The 25,336-nt window shown below is 29.0% G+C and overlaps 1 protein-coding gene across 11 annotated transcripts in view; it reads left to right on the top strand.

The window, feature by feature from the left end:
* Window positions 1-25,336, top strand: part of LOC107444578 (uncharacterized) — a 73,665-nt gene that overhangs the window by 21,459 nt on the left and 26,870 nt on the right. For all 11 annotated transcript variants that reach the window (XM_087155337.1, XM_016058745.4, XM_087155336.1 and 8 more), the window contains exons 4-8: window positions 4,450-4,544; window positions 6,550-6,645; window positions 11,530-11,637; window positions 13,473-13,558; window positions 17,203-17,376. In XM_087155337.1, coding sequence (XP_087011463.1) covers window positions 4,450-4,544; window positions 6,550-6,645; window positions 11,530-11,637; window positions 13,473-13,558; window positions 17,203-17,376 — 559 coding nt within the window. The remainder of the gene's footprint in view (window positions 1-4,449; window positions 4,545-6,549; window positions 6,646-11,529; window positions 11,638-13,472; window positions 13,559-17,202; window positions 17,377-25,336) is intronic.

The following is a 25,336-nucleotide window of genomic DNA, read 5'->3' as shown; positions in this document are numbered from 1 at the left end:
AAAAAATTACCTAAGTTACAAAAGAATTACTAACAGTGAAATTTCAATTTTTCCCACTTCTCGAGTTCTTTATGTTGCAATTACTGTAATTGTATTAAGATATTGGGATTCTGCCTTGCATTGTATTAAATTATCGGAATATATGGCTCTAACTGCCGAGAAAACATTGGAAGAATAATTTGGATTGATGATGAAATATGCCATAAAATTGTATCAAAAAATGGTTGTTTAAACAGGGTTGCTACGCTACCTGGAGAAGTCAGAGAATTTGGAAGTTGTCTAAAAACTCAAGTAATTTAAAAATTTTTGAGCCAAAATCTGGAGAAGTTAGATTTGGCAATAGCCAAACTTGCGACCTTTGCGTTTACCGTAAAACACATATCCTAAGTAAGAGTATTGTTTTATCCCATTTTGCATGGAGCCAAATGGGAAAGGCTTTCAATTGGAAAGGGTTTATGGTTGCTAGGATCCATAACAGGTAGAAGGATGGATATACTTCAGATTGTCTATTCTTAATTTTTATTACATTATATTATTCTTAATAATTATTGGGATAAATAGTATTTTATTATCCCTTATAAATTATTGTTTTTTTTTTGTTGTTAATTTTCCTCTATCACCAAGGTTTGATAAATGAATTAAATAAAGCACGTTATTAAAAACTCGCAGAAAGCATGGGAATTGCTGATCCACTTGGAAATTGTAACACTTAACTGTAATGTTTTGGGGTCGATCCAGGTTTTATTTTTAAGGGCAATTTTTTTAGAAAATGAAAATTGTTTTCTGAAAATTTCTTAATTGATAAAGAACATATTTTTATCAGTAACTATTTTTTTATCAGTAACTATTTTGTATTTCGATTTTGAAATATTATTTTTTGTCGCATTCAGTTTGTAATCCAATATAATTTCACATGGTTTGATAAGTTTTTTCCCGAAGTTTTAAATCGTTTTTTCGATTCTTCAGACATGGTTTTTCAATTCAATGTTAAGTTCATGATGTTTAGGGACAGTTTTTTCGGTAGTCAACCCTTTTTAAATTCTCAAATTTTTCAACTTCTGATATTTTTAATGCAATGTTATTACTATGTTCAAATTTGGGTTACTCCTCTTTGATCCGTTCAATTTGTGATTAATTCCACCGTAACTTCTCCATGTTGGATGATTAATTTTTCGTCTTTCATTCGCAATTTTTCTCCTTAACGTTTTTCAAATTCAAATATTATTTACACGCTTTTATGACCAGGGGTGTGTCCAGGCCGAATTTACTACCGTTTAGTGGTATCTTCACAAATTCAACTTTAGGAAAAATGGTAGTTTCACAAAATACTTTTTCCTAAAATTTTATTTGTATATCTTTTAAGAAACGATAAATCCATATTTGATCCTGATATTGTAATATAATTTTTAATTTTTCACAAATTATGTCTAAATGTTCAGAAAATAGATACCTTTCAGAAAGATCTAGACAGACCCCTGATGACCCGCTGATTAGGAATTTAAGCTAGACGCTTTCGATTCTTGATGCTGCTGTCAGAAAATCACCTCGTTTCCAACCGTTTTTTTTTTTTTTTTGGGACCATTTTTACAAATTAGAATTTTGTGAATGGGACGTTTTTCTGGATTTGAGTGTTGTGAAAAGGCTCAGATTTATACCTGGATTGACCCTTGATATCTATTCCAAATTTTTACTTATTTTTTTAATAAATAGAGAGATATGTTAAGTTTTTTTATTCCTTTTTTTATTTCACATAATTTGTGGTTTCCTTTTTTTCCCTATATGTTTTTGTTGCCTTGCTTTTAGTTTCATAAATTTTTTTTATATCTCTTAATTATGTTTATCTCTAATTTATTGTTTATTTTATAATGGAGAGTAAAATAAATTCCCCTCTTTTTCTTAATATTCTGTTCTAGTTTACTGGATTTACTCTTTAACATATAGTTTGAGATTGAAAGACTATATAAAGCTTACTTTTTGCATAATTTTACTTTCAATTGGGTTTAATTCTTATTAATTTTAATATTTTAATTAAAAGTTTTGGAATGCTTTTGTTTTGTAAAGTCGTAAATGTTTAATGTTTTTCTCTCTGTAATGATGTTTTGATTTTTTCTTCATAATAAAGGGTCAGATCTTTTTTTTATTTGCTCTCATTTTAACAAATTTTATTCAATACGCACACTCACCAAAAAAAGGAAAAAATATTATCACTAAGAGAAAACTCCTATCCAGTTGTCATATGATTTTAATTATTATTGAATTCATAATGCTTATATATTTATTAGTTTCTTTTGTGAGCATTTATTTTTATTATTTGGAAGAAGCTCAGAAAACTTTACTTTTTATTTAATTTGCATTACATATTAATATTAGTAGCATGTAAATCTTTAATAATTTCATCTCTTTAGTATTTTAAAATATATAAATAACATTTTATTTTAATTTGCACGGCTTGAGATACATCCTTTTTTTTTCTTTAAAAATTTCACTTGTTCAATTTTTGCATCATGCAGGTGTGAAGTATAAATTAAACAGGGAATATATAATTAAATAAAAATTAATGAAGGATTTTTCATCAGAAGTGTTTGCTATTGACTTCCAAATTGCAGAATTAAAACAAAAATGTTTTTTTTTGTGTTGGCTAATTTATAAAAAATGTTAATTTTAAAAATATTTTTGTTCTCTTTTATATGACATATTTCTTTTGTTTTTACTACCATTATTTCTCTGTATTGTGGTGTTATATTTTTTATTTGAAATAAAATATACCATATAGTGTATAAATTATTAATATTATATTTTTCTGGTTCATTGTATATTTTGGCCACAGCACTGTTAGTGCATATTGCGCTATTAGACAGGAATTTTTAGAAATATGTCGGAAGAATCTGGAAATTTCGTTCATCCATTCGAGTAGCAACCCTGTTTAAATGCTGGATTAAAAACTCACATGTCGTAATAATATCGTAGTTGGGGAAAATATGGAATTGTCAAAATCATGTGGAAAAACAATGGAGTAGTTGCAAAAAGAAAAGGAATTGCTTGTATTACTATGAAGTCAGAAAAATAAATCAGATAATGCGTGTCAATAATTAATTATTTAAAATTCGCTAGTCATTATAAAATTCAGAATTTTTAAAACCATGTGAAAAAGCATAGCAAAAATTAAATAAAAGTTTTAAAAAAAATCATTTCATTTTGCAATGAAAGTGGCTTAAATAAAGATCCAAAAAGTGCGCAATTAAAATATACGAAATATTAAATGCACAATTTGAAACTCACAAGTTGTAATATCGTATTAAATTTATCGGAGTTTCAAAATCCCTGTTGAAATTTGTAGAGAAACTGGTAAAAAAAGGGTTGTAAAATCACTTGGATATAAGATGAAATCAGCAAAAATATAGTGAAGCAAAAAGTGATTACTGAAATTCGAAATTCGCATATCTTAATGTCATATTAAAAGTATTTACTTTTTAAAAAATCATACGAAATTCCAAAGCAATTACGGCAGAAAAAGCAATAAAAAAACAGTCAAATTTTTTCCAAAATTTTTTATTAATTATTGTGTTCAGAAGCTTGCGAACCGCACATCGAAATTAGGTGTGCCGCAGTTGTAGTGAATAATGAGTCAAACAGTTTAACACGTTGAATGCCATGGGAGCCACTGGTGACCAGCACTGAGTTTGTTCGTAGAGCCACGAGGTCACTGGTGACTGGTGGTAAAGCCAAGATTGTTAGAAACACATGATTCGAGTAAATTTTTAATGCTTTAAATTTTTTTCTAATATTGTTACTAAAATGGTTTGAAGAAATTAATGCAATATATACTGAGAAAATCATTTTGGCCAGACGGGCAAGCCATGTAAAATTAGCGTGGCATTCAGCATGTTCACGTGGCTGAATTAGCCTTCCTAAAAATAAGTCTTTTTTTTAATATTATAAAACAAACTGAAATATTTTTTAAACTTAAGCATTGAGTGTAGTAATAGGCATAATTTTTTGTAGATATATGTATTTGTTAAAATGTTATTTCTTTAGATCTTGTATTTTGGTTTAAAAAATTCTAATGACTAAAATCGGAGGGAAGGGATGGAATATGTAACAGCAATTAACCGTTCCAAGAAAAAGTTAACATTTTGCTGTATTGTTGAAATATTTATTATCTTTATTATTTGATAACAAATATTGAAGCAAAAAGAGAAACAGTAAGTTAATATTAATTGATCAATTATTATAAATTTAGACTGATAATCTAATATACCTGAAAAAGTCAGGGAATTTCTTTTCTGGAATTGAGTGGGAACCTTGGTGTATTTTTTTTCACATGAGGATATGATTTGTATTAGGATTTTTTTATGGCTTTACCAATATTTATTTGTACCTTGTTTTCACTTATATCCCATCTTTTACTGATGTGCCGAATTAGGTTTTACTCTTTTTCTTTTTTTTAAGCTATGCAAGCAGCTCGTAGAAGTCTCGTTGAAACTGTTAATGAATTATATGAGCCTTGTTGGGTAGGACTTGATCAATTTTTGATTAAAACTGAGGTCAGTATATCTTAATTATCCTTATATAAGTGATAGAAACTCTTATTTAGAGTTAATATTAATCTGGTGGATGTTGTTGTTAAAATTCGTTACATACATTCATTACATTTCATTAAATAATGAAAATTTCATGTTTCTCAAATTAATTTTTTTATTCCCTAATGTTAAAGTTAAATTTAACATATAAGAGCAATGATAAATTATAGTTTATTGCTTCCACTTACCCCATCATCCAACAATTTGTAGCAAAAAACATATTTTGCTCAAATAGTGCTATATAAAATTTGTCAAATGCTTTTATTAAGGGTAAGCGTCAGTTTAAGTTTTTCACATACTTTTAGGAAAATTAGACGAACTTTGCTCCAAATGAAAAAATAATTTCAACACTTTTGAAAAACACCTTAAGTTAGTTTATGACTTAAGTGTAATTGAAGCGGTCACTGTTAAAAGGTGGTATGTTACAAATCTGCACTTCCGAAAAAAACCTGTTAATTGTGGAAATATTGTTTTAATTGCTATATCATATATATTTTATTGGTAATTGTGTAATTTTCAAAAAACTATATTTTAATTTAAAACGAAAAAGACTTATAAGACTGTTATTTCTCTCATTCTTTTCACCTTGGTCTAGATAAATATATAAGAGTATAATATTAGTATATTTTGTTTTGTTTCAAGCTTTATTTTTTAAAAATGGTAATACTAACAAAAACGATTGGCCATAAACTAAATATTTAAGTCTATAAATTTTAACAGAATTAGTAAAGAATTAAAGAAAGTTAAATTTTTAAGATAAATTTTATTTAAAATAAAGCTGTTTACAAATTTCCTCAGAGTGTACATACATTACATCATCATACCTTATTTAAAATAATCACTTATGCAGGTCTCTCGTTTTTGGTTTCCTTTTTCGAACAATGTTTTCTAGATTTTGTAACTTCTCAAAATGTTCCTCAGCTCCCTCATGGTTTGCAAAAAAAATTCATATGACATTTATTGCATTGAAGGCTTCTACTTGGGTTACAGCTACAGTCTCAGGATCACTGTCATTTACCTCACTGTCTTCAACTCGTGAAACAATTTCAGAAATTCTAGCTTATTCGTTGGCTGTAACATTTTCCTAGAACTCGAGAGAGAGAGAGGGATAATTGCCTTAATTAAATAGGCTTAGTTAAATAGGCTTTTGTTAGAAAAGAGCCCACCTCTCCTCAGATAAAAATGACCTTATAAGCGATGGCGATTTTTAAAACTTGACCATATATCCGATAATCTAACAGAGAATTCCTATTCAGTAAGCCGGAACTTTGGAAAAGTGACCTTATATGCGGATGACCTTATATCGAGGTCTGAATGTGTTTATTCTATTAGAGCTTATTCCCACTTCTCGCTGTGGCTCATCAGGAATCAAAACAATTTTTTAAGTGGTAAAAAAAGTGGTAAAGAATCAAGATATTAGAATAGATTTGACAATATAAATGTTCCAAAACTAGTTAGAAATTTATACTAGGTAAGTAATCTTCAGTCATAAGACTCAGTCATTTACTCAGTGGCTGAACTCTGGAAGCAAAGCTCTTACAGAGATATATTTTTATTCGATGACTGTGAAATATGAATTAAATTGGAAATTATTATATGAAAAAGTTAACATAGTATTATTTACACATAACCGAGTCCTGTGCTGGAGCAAGAACTCTGAATATTGTACATTCCACATTTTTAAAATGTTTTTTTTTACATATCTTAAGATTTGCTCCTTTTTGTTTTCTGACCACTCTCATCCTTGTATGTAGGAATTTTAAATTATCTTCATTTATTTGAAAAAAAAATTTTGCATGAAGAAAATTAAAATTTATTAAATATTTTTACATGTAAAACTGGTTCTTATTTTCCAACTATACTAAGTTGCTGTTTAATTCATTATAACTGAAATGGTCATCTGGCATGTCTTGCCTGAATTGAGATTAATTGACTTATATGAATTTTGCAGCATAATTTCTAATTTCAGGTACTAAATAAAAATTATGATGAGTTTTGTGACAAGATAAATGATGAGTTGCTATCACCAGTAGCTACACATGTGTCTCAGTTTCCAGATTGTACAGTATGTTTCTTCCACTTATACTCTTTTTTTTTCACTTGTTCTTTTTGTAAACCTAATTAATAGCTCTTTATTTTCATTAGTTATTTAAATATTAGTTGCATATTTATTTATATTTGAAAATTATATCACCACAGAAACATTAATAGGCAAAAAAGAGTACTATAAATTGATACAAGAAATTTTTTAAATAATTATGATTAAAATCATGCTGTTGTAGCAGACGTACGTGAATCATTATTATTTTTTTTATAGATATCTTTGTATTCTAGCATATAAAATACTGCAGCCTTACATTGCTTGTACAAATGATTGATTCCCAATCACTAAGTCTGAATGGCCTAATTGTAACTTTTTATTTCATGTTTTAGTAATTGGAACATATTGTAATGTCCTGATTGTTTTAGAACTGAAAAGTTTTCTGCACATTTTGGGAGCATTGAGTTATACCTATCTGTTTATCCGTTTATGCTTGTCGTAATGTAGTGCATGCATGATCTTATCAGCTCAGTATTGTAGATCTAGTGCAATATCGATAATTCATAGTTAGACTTGATTAGTTGTCTATTGATTAAACTCACTTTTCTCTGTTACCTAGAATTTTTTTTAAGGAAATTAAATTCCTCAAATAAAAGTGCCCACTGTTAGTGTAATATCAGAATTTATCGTCTTGCCTAATATTTGAGTTAATTTAGAGATGGCGCTGTCATCGCATTGCTTTTGGTAGTTACCTCCTTCCTAAAAGGAGCAATTAATATTCTAACTGGCAACAAACAAGGTTGTCCGGCCTAAGATCATCTGTTTATGTTTTGTTTTCCTAATTTTTAATAAATGTTTTTAAGTTTAATTTTTGTGTTTATTCAGTAAGTCTATACTTACAAACCGCTGATACTACAATTAGTGATTGATTTTTTAGCTTCATAAAACAATATGCCACATTTAAATGCATTTCAGGACATTGAATGTTTATTTTTCACATCTTAAATATATTTTTTTTTTCAGAATGGGTTTTTGATTACTCATTAAACAAAACAAAAAATTTCTGAGATTCTTGTGTATGAGTATAGCTAATCAATTTAAGGCATTTATTCTTTTGTTGAAGTGTTTTTAAATAAGTAGCCTTATTTTTTTTGAGTTATAAAACTAGTATGTTAAAGCACAAATTTTGAAATTACACTAAACGCTTGATTGTGCGTACATGAATGTTTAATGTGTATGCAATGAATATATGTTTTATATTTAGTAAAAAATGAGCACAAACTCCATTTTATTATCATATAAATTACGTTTTTTCAACATATCTGAAATTAGCCCCATTATTTTGAGTTCTTCATTTCGGCATCGATGATCCATATAAATTTTTTGTTAAATTAATTCTCCCTGCAATGGGAAAGAATGCATTTACTTTCAGAATTATACAGTTTGGTAAAATAATAATAATTCCGCAATAAACTCAAGTATTATTATTTTTGCATGCTTCCCCTCATTCAAGATTTTGTGAAAAAAAGTTTCCAGAATTCCATTATTTAGTCATCTAGACATTTAACAATTTCTCTCACAATTATTTTCTACTCTTCATTCTGGACATGATGGCATGCTTCTACTATTATTAGTTTTATATTTGACTGTTTATAACTTTTTATTCCATAGAAAAATTCTCTCTTTTTGCATCAATTTGCTTTATTCTAGGGGGGGGGTGAATAGTCTTTTCTTTCATCAGCATGACTTCCTTTGCTGTAAAATCTTTGATTTATAAGTGAAAATATGGTTTAAAATTCAGTAATTATTTTTGTTTTGTTTAATAATGTGATTAATGAAAAAAACAAAATAAATATCTTGTAAAATACAAATTTATCTTGTACTCAAAAGGAAGGGTCTGCATATTTACCTCTCTCTGACTCTGAAATTTCTATGATGAGAGCAGTCTCAATGAATGCAGGAGTTTTAAAGCAGTTCATTGTAAAATAAACTTTTAATCTCTGCTTATTTTGTTAAAATAAATAAAATGCAACTAATTATCTACCCCATTTGTAATATATATGATACAATAAATGTAGGATATACAATGATGCAAAATACTTTTTTCTAAAAAAAAGATTATTTAATAATTCCAAACTTATGTAGACATAACAATAATAAAATATTATAGTTATAGTAACAAATAATAAATAACAAATGCATTAATACAGAACCGATAGGTCATAATTAAATAAGGCGTTTTATAAATATATATATAAAAAAAGCAAAGTATGTTATAGATATAATAATCATTGGTGATGCAAAACTTATATATCATGAATAAATTAACGAAACAATTTTCAAATAAATTGCTTCCTCGTTCGACATGTTCCTTTTTCTGTAATAATTATAAAATTATAATATTTCTCTGTAATAAAAATAAAATTAAATTTTTGTGCACATTCTTGCGTATAATGAATGCCCGTTCCACACATTAATTGTATATATGTGTATAAATACAAACATATATTGTAAGTACGTTTAGGAATGTATACGTGCGTTATATGTTTAAAGACGCGTACACAGTATAAAGTTACATATATATATATGTCGTTACTTTACATGGTCGTTGTATACACATACATTATTATTTCATAGTACATGTACGTGAATACACTATATGTACATGGATTGCACAAAATAATGGAAACACTTCAATACCAACGCATTTTTTTATACTAGTCAAAAATACTTAGAGAATCAACTCATAAAATTAGAAGTATTTAGATAATGCTATTTCACATACATATCAATGAAGTTTAAAATTTTTTGAGGTTTGAGGGACTGTCAATAAATTGCAAATTGAAGAAAATGTTTTTGAACATCCTATGCCAAAAAAATTTTGTCATAAATTTGTAACTGATAACTATTATTTTTGTTATTATTATGCAATATTTGCGCAGAATTTCGTTAACTTAGCTTGATGATTTAACGACTTTGTGCTTTATTATTCTGGTTAATAAATATAATAATTAAGGAATTATTGATAAAAAAATATTTAAAATGAATAAATTTACAGTTAAGATAAAGACATAATTTTTTATTCTCCAATGAACCGAATAATGAACTACTTTTAGACCAGCAAATTTCAATGAATACCGAATAGAAATATAATATTCTGGGAGTCCAGCCCCCAATTAACCTTTTCCAGGGGGCTGTGACAGCAGTTGTCACATCTGATTTTGGGTCCCACTGGTGGGCATGTGACGCTTTCAGCGCAAGAATAGGGGAAGGAATCTCCTCCGCAGTTAAGACAGAGGAGCAAGTTACAGGGGGATGAGTTTTATTGTTTTAGGTCTCACCTTTTTAAGTTAAGGGGAGAAAAGTTTCTTTACATTTCTCACCTACCTTTAAACATCTGTTCCAAGTTTGTGTACTATTTTGTGTTCTCCCGTTTTCTTATTTCTTTTTTAGTTAGTTTCAATGTACAAATTTCTTTTTCTAGTTGTCAGTTTTTTTTTTTGAACAAATTAATTTCTTTATTACACATATAATTTAACGAATATTTTCAATTGTATATAAAAATTATGGAATAATCAGAATCGAAAAGCACTCTTTTAAGTAAATTAAATCAAATTGAAATAAAATATCAAAGCAATTTTTTTTACCTAAACTCAAATAAATAAATTAAAAAGATGCATAGCGAAGATAAAAAGCTTTTATAATACAAAGTGACATATTTGTCATAAGTCAATCACATTTTTAAAGCAAATCTATTCTACAGAGAATTCGAAAAATTTTAGTATTTGCAGCCTTCACTTCATTAAAGAGTTCTCTGCCAATTCTACAATATATATAACTTGCAGTGTTTTCACTACAGCGCGAGAACGCGAGAATCTCGCATATTTTTTTCTTTTCTCGCATTAAAAAATGATTACCGCGAGAAATTTGCGCATTCTATAAATCAATTTCAAAATTCGCGAATTTCTCGCATTTTGGAAAAAGCTTCGAATTACGCCAATTAGAATAAAATCCATTTCACTTTTCTTCCTGGATCTTTCATTATTTTCAACATTTGCCCCGTTATCTAGCTTCCCTATTTACCAGTATTGTTCAGAACTTTTTCGAACAACAGAACACAACCCCTCCGAACCACGGAACCCCTTTCAGAACACATTTCTCTGCAACCACGTGTTTACCGCAGGTAAGGTTTTTTCATGTAAGACGTTCAAATTTTTTATGCACTAATGTAAGAGGGACAAATACCTAGTAAAGGCAAAATCTTCTATGATGATGCAGCAAGAATATTCAATGCTTTAAAAAATAGAAGACGTTAAAAATGTATTATAATGAAAGAAATTTTTTTTTCAAGTCTATTTGTATTTTTTCAGTTTTTAGAAATCTTACTTAACTTTCTGAAATCTCACCCTGTTTTTGAGAAAGGGTGAGAAATTCTCACCCATTTTTTTTCTATGATGAAAACACTGACTTGGTATCTATTTTCTGAGACTCTGTGATCAGTTTTTTTTTTTTTTTTTAAAAGCAAGATGCAATTATCAGAAAGGGCAGTTTTGACAAGTACAAGGGCACTTTTATAGGATTATTTGTAACAAAATAACTACTTTCTGAACATAATAGAGCTCCGGAAAATCTGGTTACTTGGAATTTGACTAAACGAAAAATTAATCAGATACTTGGAAAATTTATATATATATATTTTTTTAAATCTCTATTAAAACTTTACTTGCTATAATTCATCTAAACAAAACTTTTGGTAAATATTGTTAATGAATTTATATGTGTGTATATGTTTACCCATTTGTATTTGTTACAACTTACCTATCTAGAATCATGGTTCATTGAGGAAAGAGTGTGTGCAAAATACTGTTGGAGTGCTTAATTTTCTTTATTATTTTAAATTAATTTCAGAACAAAATTTCTAAGCGGAATCGAAAGCTGCTTGACTATGATAATTGCAGACATAATTTACAAAATCTTGAAACCATGAAGAGACGTGAGGAGTCAAAAATTTCAAAGGTAACTTAAGATTTTAATGCTTCTTACTAAAAATTTCTATTTGATTATTTTATTACTATCTTCTTAAACCTAAATCTTATTATAATACAGTGCAACCTCGAAAATCCCGACTGCTGGGGGGTTTGGAAGGTCCGGATTTTCGAAATTTCCAGATTTTAGATACCTTACTTAATTTGATAGAATTATCAAAGTTTCGAATTCGCCAGGCAGATTTCGCGATTAAACGCGCGTGTGTAGGCCTCCGACGTCTATAGACTTTCCCCTTCAGGAGGAGGGGATTCCCCTTTATATTCTTTGTTATTTATACAGAGCTGATAAGAATGACTGGAATTTCCTTATCAGCTATGAAGTTTCATTCACTCTCCACCCCTACCTCTTCATCTACTGCTTCATTATTAAAGAAGAGTTGTGGTTTTGCGCTCTTGCATTAAAATTTTTATTTTAAGACAGTTTTGTTTTTTTTTGTGAAAATTTTTTCTTAGGAACTGGACGTATGAGTCCGGATTTGAGAAATTTCCGGATTTCAGAAGTCCAGATTTTCGAGGTCTGTTTACTGGAGATGAATATTTTCCAGATTTTTTTTAGCAATTAAAAGAAACAAAACCTCTATCTTTTTTTTTTCACTTAAGATTTGTTTAAAAAAAAGTGTTAGTAAAAAATTTATTTTTATTATTTCTTGCAGCTTTTTCTATAGCTATACATATATTCTGCTTCAATAAACACACTAAAAAAATGTTGGATAGCAAGAGAAGTTAAAATAATAACAATCTTTGAAAAGCATAAACTATGAATATTAACGAAATTAAATATTAATAGTGTTTGTAAAGAACACCAGCAGATATATATGCTTTATTTGCCTTTAAATTATAGATGGTTGCATTGCATTAAAAAATCTGCTCAATTCTGTTCCTTGTTTTATATTATTATTATTTTTTAAATATGATTAATTTACTTTTGGAATTTGAAACTTGTTTTTTAATGTTATTTTTAACTGATTATCTGCCCTGCTAATTTTCCAATATCAAATGGGGGGGGGGGAGAAAGAGAAGCATGACTTATTTCAGGAATGGGAAAGTTCAAATAATCACCCGATGACTTTTTTAACATTTTTTTTTATATATTTTACTGTACAAAACATTCTTTAGCTAACTGAAAGTCATTCAATCTATAAGAAGAAAAGATTGTATTGAGTTATCCTCTATTTGTTATATTTTATTGAACATTTCTTATTTTGATGTTTATTTACTTTTATTATCTGGAAGAATCTATTTTCCGGACTTCTCTCAATCCGGAAGTCTCAATGATTCCAGATAAGGGACTTTCCACCTGTCAGTAAATGAGTTGCTATAATTTCTATATTTTAAAGAAGAAGTTTTAAGAATTTAAAAAAGCCTTTAAAAAAAATTGTGAATCGAAATATTGGAATTGCAACCTAACTGAAGCAACTACCAAACTTCTAACGCGATTTTTAGTTTCTTAAAATTTTACAGAATCTTGAATTTTCACACACATTGGATATTTTTTATCTTGTGGGACATCACTATTACAGGGTGGCTACCCACCTGGAATTATCAGGGAATTATGCTGGAAAAAACCTTATTGATCTGTAATAATGTTAGGTGTGGCATTAAATTAAAAGATATAAAATACAAATACCCCACCCTAAAGTTTTATTAATTTTTGTAAAAATATGAACATATTTTAAGCATAAAAAAGGAAGGTGACCCATCTGACTAAAAATTTGTTTTTTCAGACAATGTTAGTTGAAATTCAGCTATTTTAAGAAAAAATATGTACATGTCTTAGAAATCAATTTATCATTGATTTTTTTTCAGGCTAAAGAACAACTTGAAGATGCACGTAATCTTTTTGAAGTCATAAATACTGAATTACATAGTGAGCTCCCTGCAATTTATGATAGGTGAGCATACATCTAATAGTAATCAAATGTTCGAGAAAAAAAATCTTTATTCCTTTCTCTCTTGAAGCAAATTTAATCCAGGTTGGAAAAATTTTAATAGATGTTAATGTAATATTAATAGCTTTTTGTTTTAAAGGTTAACAGGTATAAAAATTATTACTTAAATATCACAATCACAATTACATATCACAGCCTACTTAAATATCAAATTAGTATTAATATAATCAATGAAATTCAGATTCCGAGTATAATGAACGCATTTTATTTTCAGTTAGAAGCTATGTCATTTACTTTAATTTATATGTCATAATAACTTAAAATATTACACTTTTTGTAGTGACGTAGTGCAATTTTCGGTTTTTTGTTGACCAGGAATGAAAGCAGAAGTTATGATGGTGAAACACAAAAAACGAATTTATAATGTTGTACTAGGTAGTTGTGCAAGAACTTTATGTTAAGAGGATGCTTATAGATATCAATGTGAATGAAGAGACTCCAACTTACCAGACTAGAGAGGCACTAATTTAAAGATAGAGTACACAGCAATTACCTGTCTAGATTTTCATGACCCAGTTATTGCCCATACCGGGCAAAAGAATTTTATTTCCCAGGACAGAGCACAGCTAGTTTTACCGGGTATTACTCATTTCTGTTCGACACCATATTTATAGAAACTTAAAAAACTTCAAAAAATAATTGTTGTCTCGGAAATCTCATTAGTTTCTTAATATTTAAGTAATGTTACTGGTTTAAGAACAACATATTTTAATCTTGTGCACAATTTTAATTCAGTAAAACCTTAGTGAAGTGAACACCTTTAGAACAAATGAAATATGTTTGTAAAAAATAGATGTTCTATTTGAAGAAGACCATGCTAATTCTGAAATCTAATGCTTAAAACTATTTTAACTAAATGTGAAAACTAAATAAAAACAAAATTAGAAATTGATGATCACAATGATAATCATTTAAAATCATAATGAATAAAATTCTAAGGTAGTTTTAAAACAAAATTTGATGTGTATTACTCACTAAATTTGCTTCCAGCAAATGAGTAATAATATATTTTTATTTATAAAAATTATTAATTGCATAATCGTAATTTTGCAGCGCAACGCTGCCCTATTCTATACGCCCGCAAGAATCTGCTGGCAAAAAAAAGCTTTTCACCGGATACGCCGCACCAAATTTTATCATACTAACGCAGGTATTGATTAGAGACTTAAAACATGCTCTGAATACGCATATGTATATAATTTAAATAGTTAAATAAAAACTAACAATTTCTTACTCAAGCTCAATTATAAGCTGAGGAAGATGATTGACGATGACAGACTTAAAACATGCTCTGAATACGCATATGTATATAATTTAAATAGTTAAATAAAAACTAACAATTTCTTACTCAAGCTCAATTATAAGCTGAGGAAGATGATTGAAATCAGACACAAATGTGAGCAATGAAAAGAAAAAAAAACAGCAATAAAAATCGCTCTCCCAAGCATTTAAAACAAATTTCTATATTTAGCATTTACCTTTTTCCTTTCATAAATCAGGTTTCTTTTTTTAAACTTACTCAGCCTAGGACAATCTTTCTTTTATCCCTGTCTAAAATTCTCACACACTGCTTTTTCCCCTCTTCACTGACCCTCAGTTGAAAGTTTGAAATTCTTCTTGAACATTTTAATTGTAAGATTATTCAAGGTTATCCCAAGCTCATCAGCATCCTTTATTCATCTAACATTCACATGTTTTTAACAACCAGCTGAAGAAAAAAGGGGAGTGGAGAGGCATCAATGACAAGTGGAGAGACATATTTCCTGGAAAAAATGGGGGGGGGGGAGCATTTGTTTTACAGCTGACCTATCACTGGCCCCACCCTGACTTTCTTCATTCTTTTCTGATTTATGCTTCTCCACTCCATGCCAGTTTCCTACTCTTAACAGCTGTTCATATGGCAGAAGGGAAAGAGAGACTTTGTTCTCTTGTATATAGTCATTTGATATTACAATTCATTTAAATTGATATTACAATGTTATATTTTTGATTAATGTAGTGTTGTTATGACTCTCGAATTTCAGGTTTCAGGAACGACAATTTGTTAATGATTTATCAAAAATTGCTTTTAACACGCTTGGTTCTATCGTGATTCCACTTTTTTTCCCCCCTGAGAGTTTTTCAACCATTTTTATTTTTTTCAATTATATTTTTATACAATGATACTACGTATGCATATTTCAAATTTAACCTCTTTAAGACAATGATCACATGTGTCCAGTTTCGCACATATTTCTAATTTTGATACTTTTAATACGGTATTGTAATTTTTTATTGCATCAATCACTTTTTGCCACATTCGTTTTGTGCCATTCCTATTGTAAAAGTGCCCTTCTTTTGCAATAATAGTTATTTAACATTTTTTCAGCTCTTCACACCGTGTTTAAAAACACATTTTTTTACTCCTGAAGAGAAGCACATCTTAATAAATGTGTATTGTTGACATTTCATAATAGCAACAATATTTTGGTTGTATACTTTCACTGCTTCTTTAATATAATATTAACATGCAACTTTTTCTTTAGTTAGGAAAAATTAGAAAATATTTATTTAATTTTTTTTTGAAAAAAATTCAACAACAGTAAATTAAAACAAATGTTTCTAAACCAATTTTTTTCCTTTGAGTTGTATATTTTTAAGCTTATAAGTATGTTGCCTGAATATTAACCCTATTTTGAATTAAGTCACTATTTATCACTTTTTAAAAACTTTTAGTCTCTCTCTTTTCACTACTTTTTTTTACAATGACCTGCACTGAGCCCTGAACCTGGATGGAGAATTTGTTACAAACAGGAATTACAATTAAAATACAATGAACCTAACATGGTTAAAATGATCAAGGTTTCTCAAATAAGGAGGCTAGGACATGTGTATCGATGAAAGTCCTATTAAAAAAATAACCTTCCAAACACTAGAGGGTAAAAGAAAAAGAGGAAGACCTAGAACAAAATGGTTAGATAAAATAGCAAAATATTTTGAGGTCTTGGGAGTTAATAGATGGAGAAATAGTATCCAATAGATCAAGATGCGGTAAACTGACTGGTTCCTGGCCGGTAACAGACTGCAGTGTCTAAGTAGAAGATTGAAATACAACATTATGAAAAGGATCTTCATTAATTTACAGTAACGTCACTTGTGGTCAAAACGAGGCACTGAAGAGCTATTTCAGAGCAAAAAAATTTTCATACCTTCGGATGAATGAATCAGAGAGGAACAAATGGAATAAATATTACTATGTTTTTTCTTTGCGTTCTTGTTGCTCTATGTGATTTATATGTTACAATGTTTGTCTTAATTTCTAATCTATGTTTTTTCTTTGCGTTCTTGTTGCTCTATGTGATTTATATGTTACAATGTTTGTCTTAATTTCTAATCTTTTTTGTGCTGTATACACGAAATGTACATAAAAAACACTCTGAATTGAGCACCATTTTTAACATTAAAAAAAAGTTTTTCACAATGACTGTGCTTGGAAAAAGGATATGTGAAACTATAAAAAGTTAAATTCTTATTTTTATTGTTAATATTCGCATTTTTTGTTTACAGTTATGTGTTATTATTTGACTTTCTTTTGTTAATTATTCTAGCCGAGTATCATTTTTTGTGTCTCATTTGCGGTGCCTGTTTATAACTGAAGCTCAGTTTCATAACAAAGATTCAACCCTCTTGGAAGAAATAAGTGGTATCTTAGAATCCTTAGAAGAAACTTATAAAAAGAATCCTTTACCTTCATTTAATGAGAAGTCAAAAAATTCTGACGAGTAAGTACTGTGGATTAACTGAAATTCTAATGATTCATGCTTTTTATAAGCTTTGAATTAATAATATTTAATTATTAACTGCAATATGAATGTACTTTTTTGAACTTCAAGTATATTTAAACTATTAAAAAATGTATTTTAATTACCAGTTGCAGACGTGCCAACTCGCCGGCTTTTGACCGGAGACCCCAGGTTTTTAGAAGTTATTTCCTACTCCCGGGTTTTCTCGAAATTCTCCGGTTTTTTCACTTATTTTAATGCTGAACGAAGTTTTCATCCATATCTGTCTCAATTGCGTCAGAGCTGGGCCTGAGTGGTGACGTTTATCGTATGTTTTGGCCAATCAAGAGCGCTATTTCGTTTTTCCTTTCTGAGTCTGCTATTAGTAGAATAAGTGCAATATGAATTAGTCAGACTTCTCTTTGTAAATACTGCTTTGTGATTGACTGCTTTTGGAAGCAAGAACGTTTACTGTATGTGCTGAGAAATTATTTTTGGACCGTTAAGAAATTCTCATTGGTAAACCTAGTGAAATTCTTTCTAGAGAAGAAAGAATCTTCATGTTTTTGTCATCAAACCTGAACAAAGCCTTTGTTTATTTTCTTGCTGTATATAATTCATTTATTTGAAGACCTAAATTTGCACTTGCAGAGTAACATTCCCAAAATTCATTTCATGCGGCAGTTACTGAATAACCTTTTCTTGGATGTTTTGTCTAAATTTATGCTACCCAATATAGTAAAAAATCAATCCAAAAGCTTTTTTATGGATGTCAACTTTTATCTTCGAGAAAACCGGAAAGATGATTGCGACCTAGTAATTGGACATTCCACTTTAACTATTGTTCAGACTTTGAGAGGAAAAGAAAGATTCTATTTACTATGATGTAAGAAAATATTTTGTGAGGATTTGTGACTACATGCGACAAAAATTTCATTATAATGATGAGGTCGTTATTCTTGCAAAAGTTGCAAGTCTAGAGAAAGTGGAAACTACGCCTTTTTCCAGCATTAGATTTTTTATTGATAGATTACCTCAGTTGTTGCAAATCTTACACCCATATTCACCATTGACCCTAACCCTCGGTCAGAGTTCAAAACAGGTTTTATGAGAGCAACTCTAGGTTAGAGTCCAAAATTTCATTTCACCGTGTACATAACTGCTAGTTACTCTAACCCAGAGTTAAGTAACTTTAACCTGAAGATATTCCCGGTTAGAGTAATAAAGATTGCTGCTGCAATAATTCAAATAAATAGTATAAGTAAGAAGATTCTAAATAATTTAACTAACTTATATTAATTTTTTTACAGGAAAAAAAAACAATCGATACTTGAAAGAAATATAAATTTAAAAAAGAATATAATTCATTAAATGTTTTTAGATTTTGATAATATCTATTAAGATGATAGATCTTGCCCAAAAATAAAAATAGTTTAGAGATGAACTGGTAAAATAATGTGCAATATTGAGATATGAAGATAACGAAGAGAATTTAAAAAAATTTTCATCCGTAAAATAAAGCTTTTAATTAAATTAAAAACATATACATTATTTTAAATATATATTAGAAATTATACTGAAATAAATATTATGTAATCTATGCAAATTTTGATCCGAGGTAACATTTAAACTACACAATAATCTGCATCAAATAACTTTGCAAATCAGGAAATTTAGAATTTTATAACCATAAAATAATCTACTGGATCATCAAAAAATAGGATCATTTGGAAGAGATTCATTGCTTAAAACTGTATGAAATTAAAATGCCCGTCTTTAGTTATAATTTTTAATATATAGCCTGACTACTTTATGACATGGGGCATTTATACAACTGATATATTTCCATTTACAATTATCTAAATAATTAAATTTTTAAAGGCAAGATTTTTTTAAATTCTAAAAGTTTTGGAATATTTGTTCCGATTATGACATTTTCCTTTTAAAATTTTTTATCTTATTCACCATATCACCGACAGTGATTCTCTCTTATCATCGGCAGATGGCAGCACAATAATAGTCATTTATAACTTCTCAATAATATGAATGTGTTGATTTATGCTTATCTGAGCTAAGAAGTTTATTTTATACAATTTCATTTAATATTTTAAAAAAAAAAATTCTTCTCAATGGTTTAAGTTATCGATTTTAGTTTTCCACGTAAATGTTATTTAACATGTTTAGTTAGATGATTTCCCCCGCCATCAAAAGTGTGCCCAGAAGTGCAAGTAATTCCCATTATGCATTAAAATACTTCAAATACGCCAACAATCGTCAAGGGAACACAGATTATAATACACATGTATGTATGCAAAATTATTCAAACTTTAGATACATATGAACAAAAATCATTTTCATTTCTAATAACTGAAGGAGAAAATTAAAAAAACTCTGAGAATCGAATTACACAGTTTTTACTTGATGCAGGCATTTGATCAGTCCTAATTAAAATCCTTACTTCTCCAAAGCTCATGAATAATGAGGAAGAGAATTCATATTTTAAATAGTGAATATATAGAATTTCTTCGTTTACTAAAAAGGGACCCAAAAATTGTAAAATCCTGACTCCTAAAACCTGAAGTTTCCAAAATATAGTGGTAGAGTTCAAAGTAGAATTACTAATTTATTACTAATTTATACTAATTTATAGCATCGTATTAAAAATACTTGATTTGGAAACACATGGTGGAAAGGGTTGACATAAACTTCAACAAAAAATAATGATAACAGCAATAAAGCATGAGGATTTACTATAAAATCGATGCAAATAGTGCTATTCCAATTTATTATTATTATGTTTTTGGGAAACCTCAAAATTCCAGAGATTTGGAACAATGTTTTCTGGGTTGAAACAACCATGGAAAGAAGAGAAAAAATGGCAATGCGGAAAAGAAAACAAAACCTGTATCGGGGGTCAATCTAGGAAGAAATATTGTCCATTTATGAACCTTTTCACAAAATCCTGATTTTTCCAAAAATGGATCCTTTCACAAAATTTTGAACTACTTCAGCGAACCTTCCACAAGAATCTATAATGGTGTGTTAATTACAAAAATGCATTATTCTACAAATCTTAAGTAATTTTCATCAACATAAAAACGTATATTTTTGTGAATTATGGCAAAAATAGTCTTCTATTGAGAAGTGTAAGAAAAGAGATGGCATTAGTTCATACTCGGCAGAAAAAAAAAAGACCAAATGCAAGACTAGATAATATAGTTTCACTTTGGGCAAGGATACATCGGAATTGAAATTCTAACATTTAGAGGGCACTTTCTTAAAATTTACTTGAATGATTGTGTTTATATGAAATACACAAATTACCGTCGAAATAAATTACCGTAATTTATCACCATTGTACATGCCCCACTGGATTTTACTATACTAACGCAGGTATTGATTACAGACTTAACACTTCCTCTAAATATGCATATGTATATAATTTAAATAGTTAAATAAAAATCAATAATAAAGTTATTGAATATTCTAAAAATAGAAAATTCTAGTACAGTCAACCCCGCCTAAAGGAATCTATGCTCAGCCAAATCTATGCTATTAAGCGGGTTATTTGATTAGAAGGGGAGTGCAATAGTCAATCTTAAATATTGAATTTTTGCGAAATTTTACTTTTTCATGGTATTTAATGCATAGTAATGCGCTTTGATTAAATAAATTCAGTTTTATGATTAATAAATAATTATAATTAAAACTTTCTGCTTTAGTATCATAAAAAAATGTCATTTAAAGTTACATAAAAATAAATCAATCTTAGTGAAAAGTATAATGTAGGAACTGAAATATTATTTGATTCTATCCGAAAAATTCTATAATTGCTTTGAGAATCTTTAAGATATGTTGCAAATTTTTAAAGGAACATTGACCGAAGAGTCTTATATCCTAAATATCCAATAGCCTGTGTTTTTCTAAATATAGAAGAATTTATTGCAAAAAGAACATTTGGTTAAGTCAGACTTTGGCACTGAAGCTGAAACAAATAACATTGATAATGAATGTATCTTGAAAACTGATTTTGAGATGAGTCCTCTTGAGGCATTGGTAGTTGCAGAAACAATTCGTTCCATTAGTAATCTTGAAAACTGATTTTGAGATAAGTCCTCTTGAGGCATTGGTATTTGCAGAAACAATTCGTTCCATTAGTAATCAAAGTCAGAAAATGGTAAGTACTGCTGAAGACCCACTAGATATAAGTGAATGATAGATGGATTTTCCTCAAACTACAAAACACCTTTTTCCCAGTAATTATCCAGTGAGAAATTCTAGAAATAGTACTGGAAAATCAGAAGAAATTTCGAATATTCATTTACATTAGCCAAATATAGGAATAAAAGAGGATGATCAAATCAAAATAAGAAGAAATAAATAACCTTTTGCATTAACTTCAGAAAAAGGACTAAAATTTAAAGAGACTGAAAGAGCTGGAAAAAAAAAGTTAAAGCAAGAAAGTATGATGAAGAGAAAAAAAAAATACTTAAAAAGATTTAAAAAAAAAAAAAAAAAAAGCTTCCAAAAATATGGAGAAAAAGATTAAACAAAATTATAAAAGAATAGTAATAAAACATCATCGGATTACACAATGATAAACATTCATGATTTAGACTCGACTATTAAAGCGTGAGAATGAAAATTAAAAACATTTTTTTATTCTGTATTCAACCCCATTTTACTTTCGATTTCATGGCTAAGAAAAAAAGTGAAATTTTCCACGTTAACTGTGGTTAGATGTCATAATTGCAAGAAAAAATCCTTGTTTTTAGACATTTGTATGGCCTATGAATTCTTAAAGAGCTTCAAAAATTCTCAAAATTAATTCACTGGAAAATTTAGTGTTCATTCACTGGTAGGAACTGTTCCTTCACTTGGTTATCTTACTACTTATTATTTGAATCATGAAAAGCTTAAATCAATATTATGTAAGTTCTCTAAATTTTCTTCTACATGATTTTTCATTTAATAACAAATATGTTAGCACTGTCATTTAGCTAAAATTAAAAATTTTGAAATTTTTATGATTTTTTTAAAGGCAAGCTAAGCTTAAGTGTTCCTTCACTGGTTAGTTTACCCTACTGCTTTTTTTTCCTTAATTTTTATTCAACTTTTGGTTGCTTTAAAATTAATTCTTGTTTTTTGCCAGATTGTTTAGTGATATTATGTTAAGTTAATTTCTAATAACAGTTTTGGCTGGAAATTATTTTATGTATAGCTCATCATAAAAGTAAATTTGCTGTTTACTAATAATCTCAAAATTGTTAAGTTACATACAGTTTTCAATATGTTTTTCATAAATTTTAAATATTTTTTTTACAAAACTTTACCTGATAATGTGATATTTCAGGATTATTTTATAATAAAAGAGTACCATTTTCAGTTTTTAAACTGTCAATTTGCGATGAAGATAAAATATCAAATCATAACGATAGTAGAGAATGGTACTGAAATATTACAAGTAATTATCTATAAATGATGAAAACATAAATAATTTATCAGTATTTCTTAATTAAGGTACCTTATAAATTTTTTGGCCATAAGAATGTGTTGATACCTTGGAAAGGTCGTTCTAGACCCTTTTATTTATGTGTTTTACTGAGAACTGATAAAAGACATATTGGTTTGAAAATTATAAATCTTCTCATGCATATTGTATTTTTATTCTATAAAAATCTTCATAAAAATATTTATTGTAATGAATTTTAAAAAAATATTAAGTTAAGCCTAATGAGAGAAAAAAAGTGAATGATTTGAGGTGCTTAGATATTGGTATAAACTGTTTTACTTGAAATAAGACATAATTTAATATGCATGACTCTAATTCAACCGGTTCTTTCACTGAACTCTTCAATTCTCATTGATGAGGTCATCATTGACATATAATCAGCTTGTTTATTGCCAGTTCCTTCTCCATTCAGTTTCAGCCTGCCCTTTAAAATTGGTATCAACGTTAAGTGGGAACCTGATTGGTGAGTTTTTTACCAGTTAATATATTGCATCAATCAGGTTCTCAGTTGCATCTGTGAATTTTTCGCAAGCAGTGAAAGCTGTCCCTTTAGTTTTTCAGAAGTTACATGAGGAATTTTTATATTATTTTATTAGATATATTGCACATTACGTTAGAGTTTTATTATATTTAAAAAAATTATAAACTTCTTAAAATTTTGATTATTTAAACTTTCCGAACAGTTGTGCTTTTAACTGTGCAACATTTAAATTGTTGCTTTAACCTACACATTGTTACAATGTATGCAATTCAAAATATTTCCTCTGCTTAGGACATACTTCACTTAATTGTGATTGCTTGAAATTAAGTGTGAAATATAAATAAAAGAATTTATGTATGTTTTAATAGTTGTAAGGTTTGACTAAATAAAATAAGATTTCAAGCTATTTATACATTTCAACTTTATTTTACTGTCTAAAAAATAAGAAAATAGTTTTATCTACTTAAAACATACCATATTTTTTGGGGAAAGTGCCGCGGCTCTACAGGTGAGAAAAAGTTGTTTTTTCCCAACAAGCGGCGCTTTCGCCGAAAAAATTTTTAGTAGCATAAAAATTTATCAAGGAAAATTATTTAAGATTACTTAAAAAATATTCAATAAAGAAGTCAACGAAACATTAGGCTGTATCGCATTCTGCTGCAGAATAATCGCCAATTCTTAGCAAACTTTCGGCAGTGGCCTGCAAGAAAATAAATAATCAAAGTAATAATTTAAAAAAACATTGCAGTAAGAGACCAATTTAAAAGGTATGCATCTTGTATCCACCCCAGCTTAAAGAGAGATCACAAGCTAGAAATCCACTTAGCGCCTTAGCAATTCTAATTGGAGCCAACAGGTAAGGAAGTAATAGGACTGCAAATCCGGCACTCACGGGACCAACGAAATTCTGTATTTTGAAATTTGCCGAACTTCTGATCTCCTTCGGAAATTCCATTGTGGCGATCATATATTACTATAATCAATTATACTGTTAATTTCGGAAAAACCAATAAATGTAGTTTTAAGTTTCGATTGTAGATTATGATGGGGTGAATTTATAACTGGCCCAGACGTGCCAACCCTCCGGCTTTTGGCCGGAGACTCCGGGTTTTTGCAAGTTATTTCCTCCTCCGGGATTTTCTCGAAAATCTCCGGTTTTTTCACTTATTTTAACGCAGGGAACGAAATTTTCATCCATATCCGTCTCAACTGCGTCACCACTCAGGCCACGCCCAGTTCTGACGCAGTTCATAGCTGGGCGTGGCCTAAGTGGTGACGTTCATCGTATGTCTTGGCCAATCAAGAGCGCTATTTCGCCTTTCCTTTCTGCGTCTGCTGAATAACTGTTGAGTCAGACTTCTCTTTGTGAATACTGCTTTGCGATTGGCTGCTTTTGGAAGCAAAGCGTTCGCTGTATGCGCTGAGAAATTATTTTCGGATCTCTTTCGTTGTACTGTGAAGTGAAGAGAAGTCAATATCATCAACTTCGAATCGGAGTTTGTTTTTATCCGCGAGCGTTGATTTTTCTGCCTTATATATTATGGCGGCAAAAAAAGTTAATAAGAAATACTTAACTTCTTTCAACCAAGCTTATTCGGAAGAATTTCCGGGAATCATTCCTTCTAAAAAAAGATTGAATTATGCCCTCTACACGTTTTGTTCAGTGGATTTTTCAATTATGCATAAAGGCAACATATCTGCTCATGTTTCGAGTCAGATTGTTGAGACTTAGAAAGGAAAAGACAAAGATTCTTTTTATTGCGATGTTAGGAAATATTTTGTTAAGGTTTGTGACTACATGCGACAAAAATTTCCTTATAATGATGAGGTCGTTATTAATGCAGAAGTTGCAAATCTAGACAATGTAGAAACTACATCTTTTTCCAGCATTAGATTTTTTATTAATAGATTTCCTCAATTGTTGCAAGTCTTAGGGGGGGGGGGGGGATAAAGATTCAGTGTTGGAC

The sequence above is a fragment of the Parasteatoda tepidariorum genome, chromosome 11 (assembly GCF_982258835.1).
Source record: "Parasteatoda tepidariorum strain Cologne lab strain chromosome 11, Ptep-v5.0, whole genome shotgun sequence".
Taxonomy (NCBI): Eukaryota; Metazoa; Arthropoda; class Arachnida; order Araneae; family Theridiidae; genus Parasteatoda; species Parasteatoda tepidariorum.
This window is presented reverse-complemented; position numbering and strand designations above follow the sequence as displayed.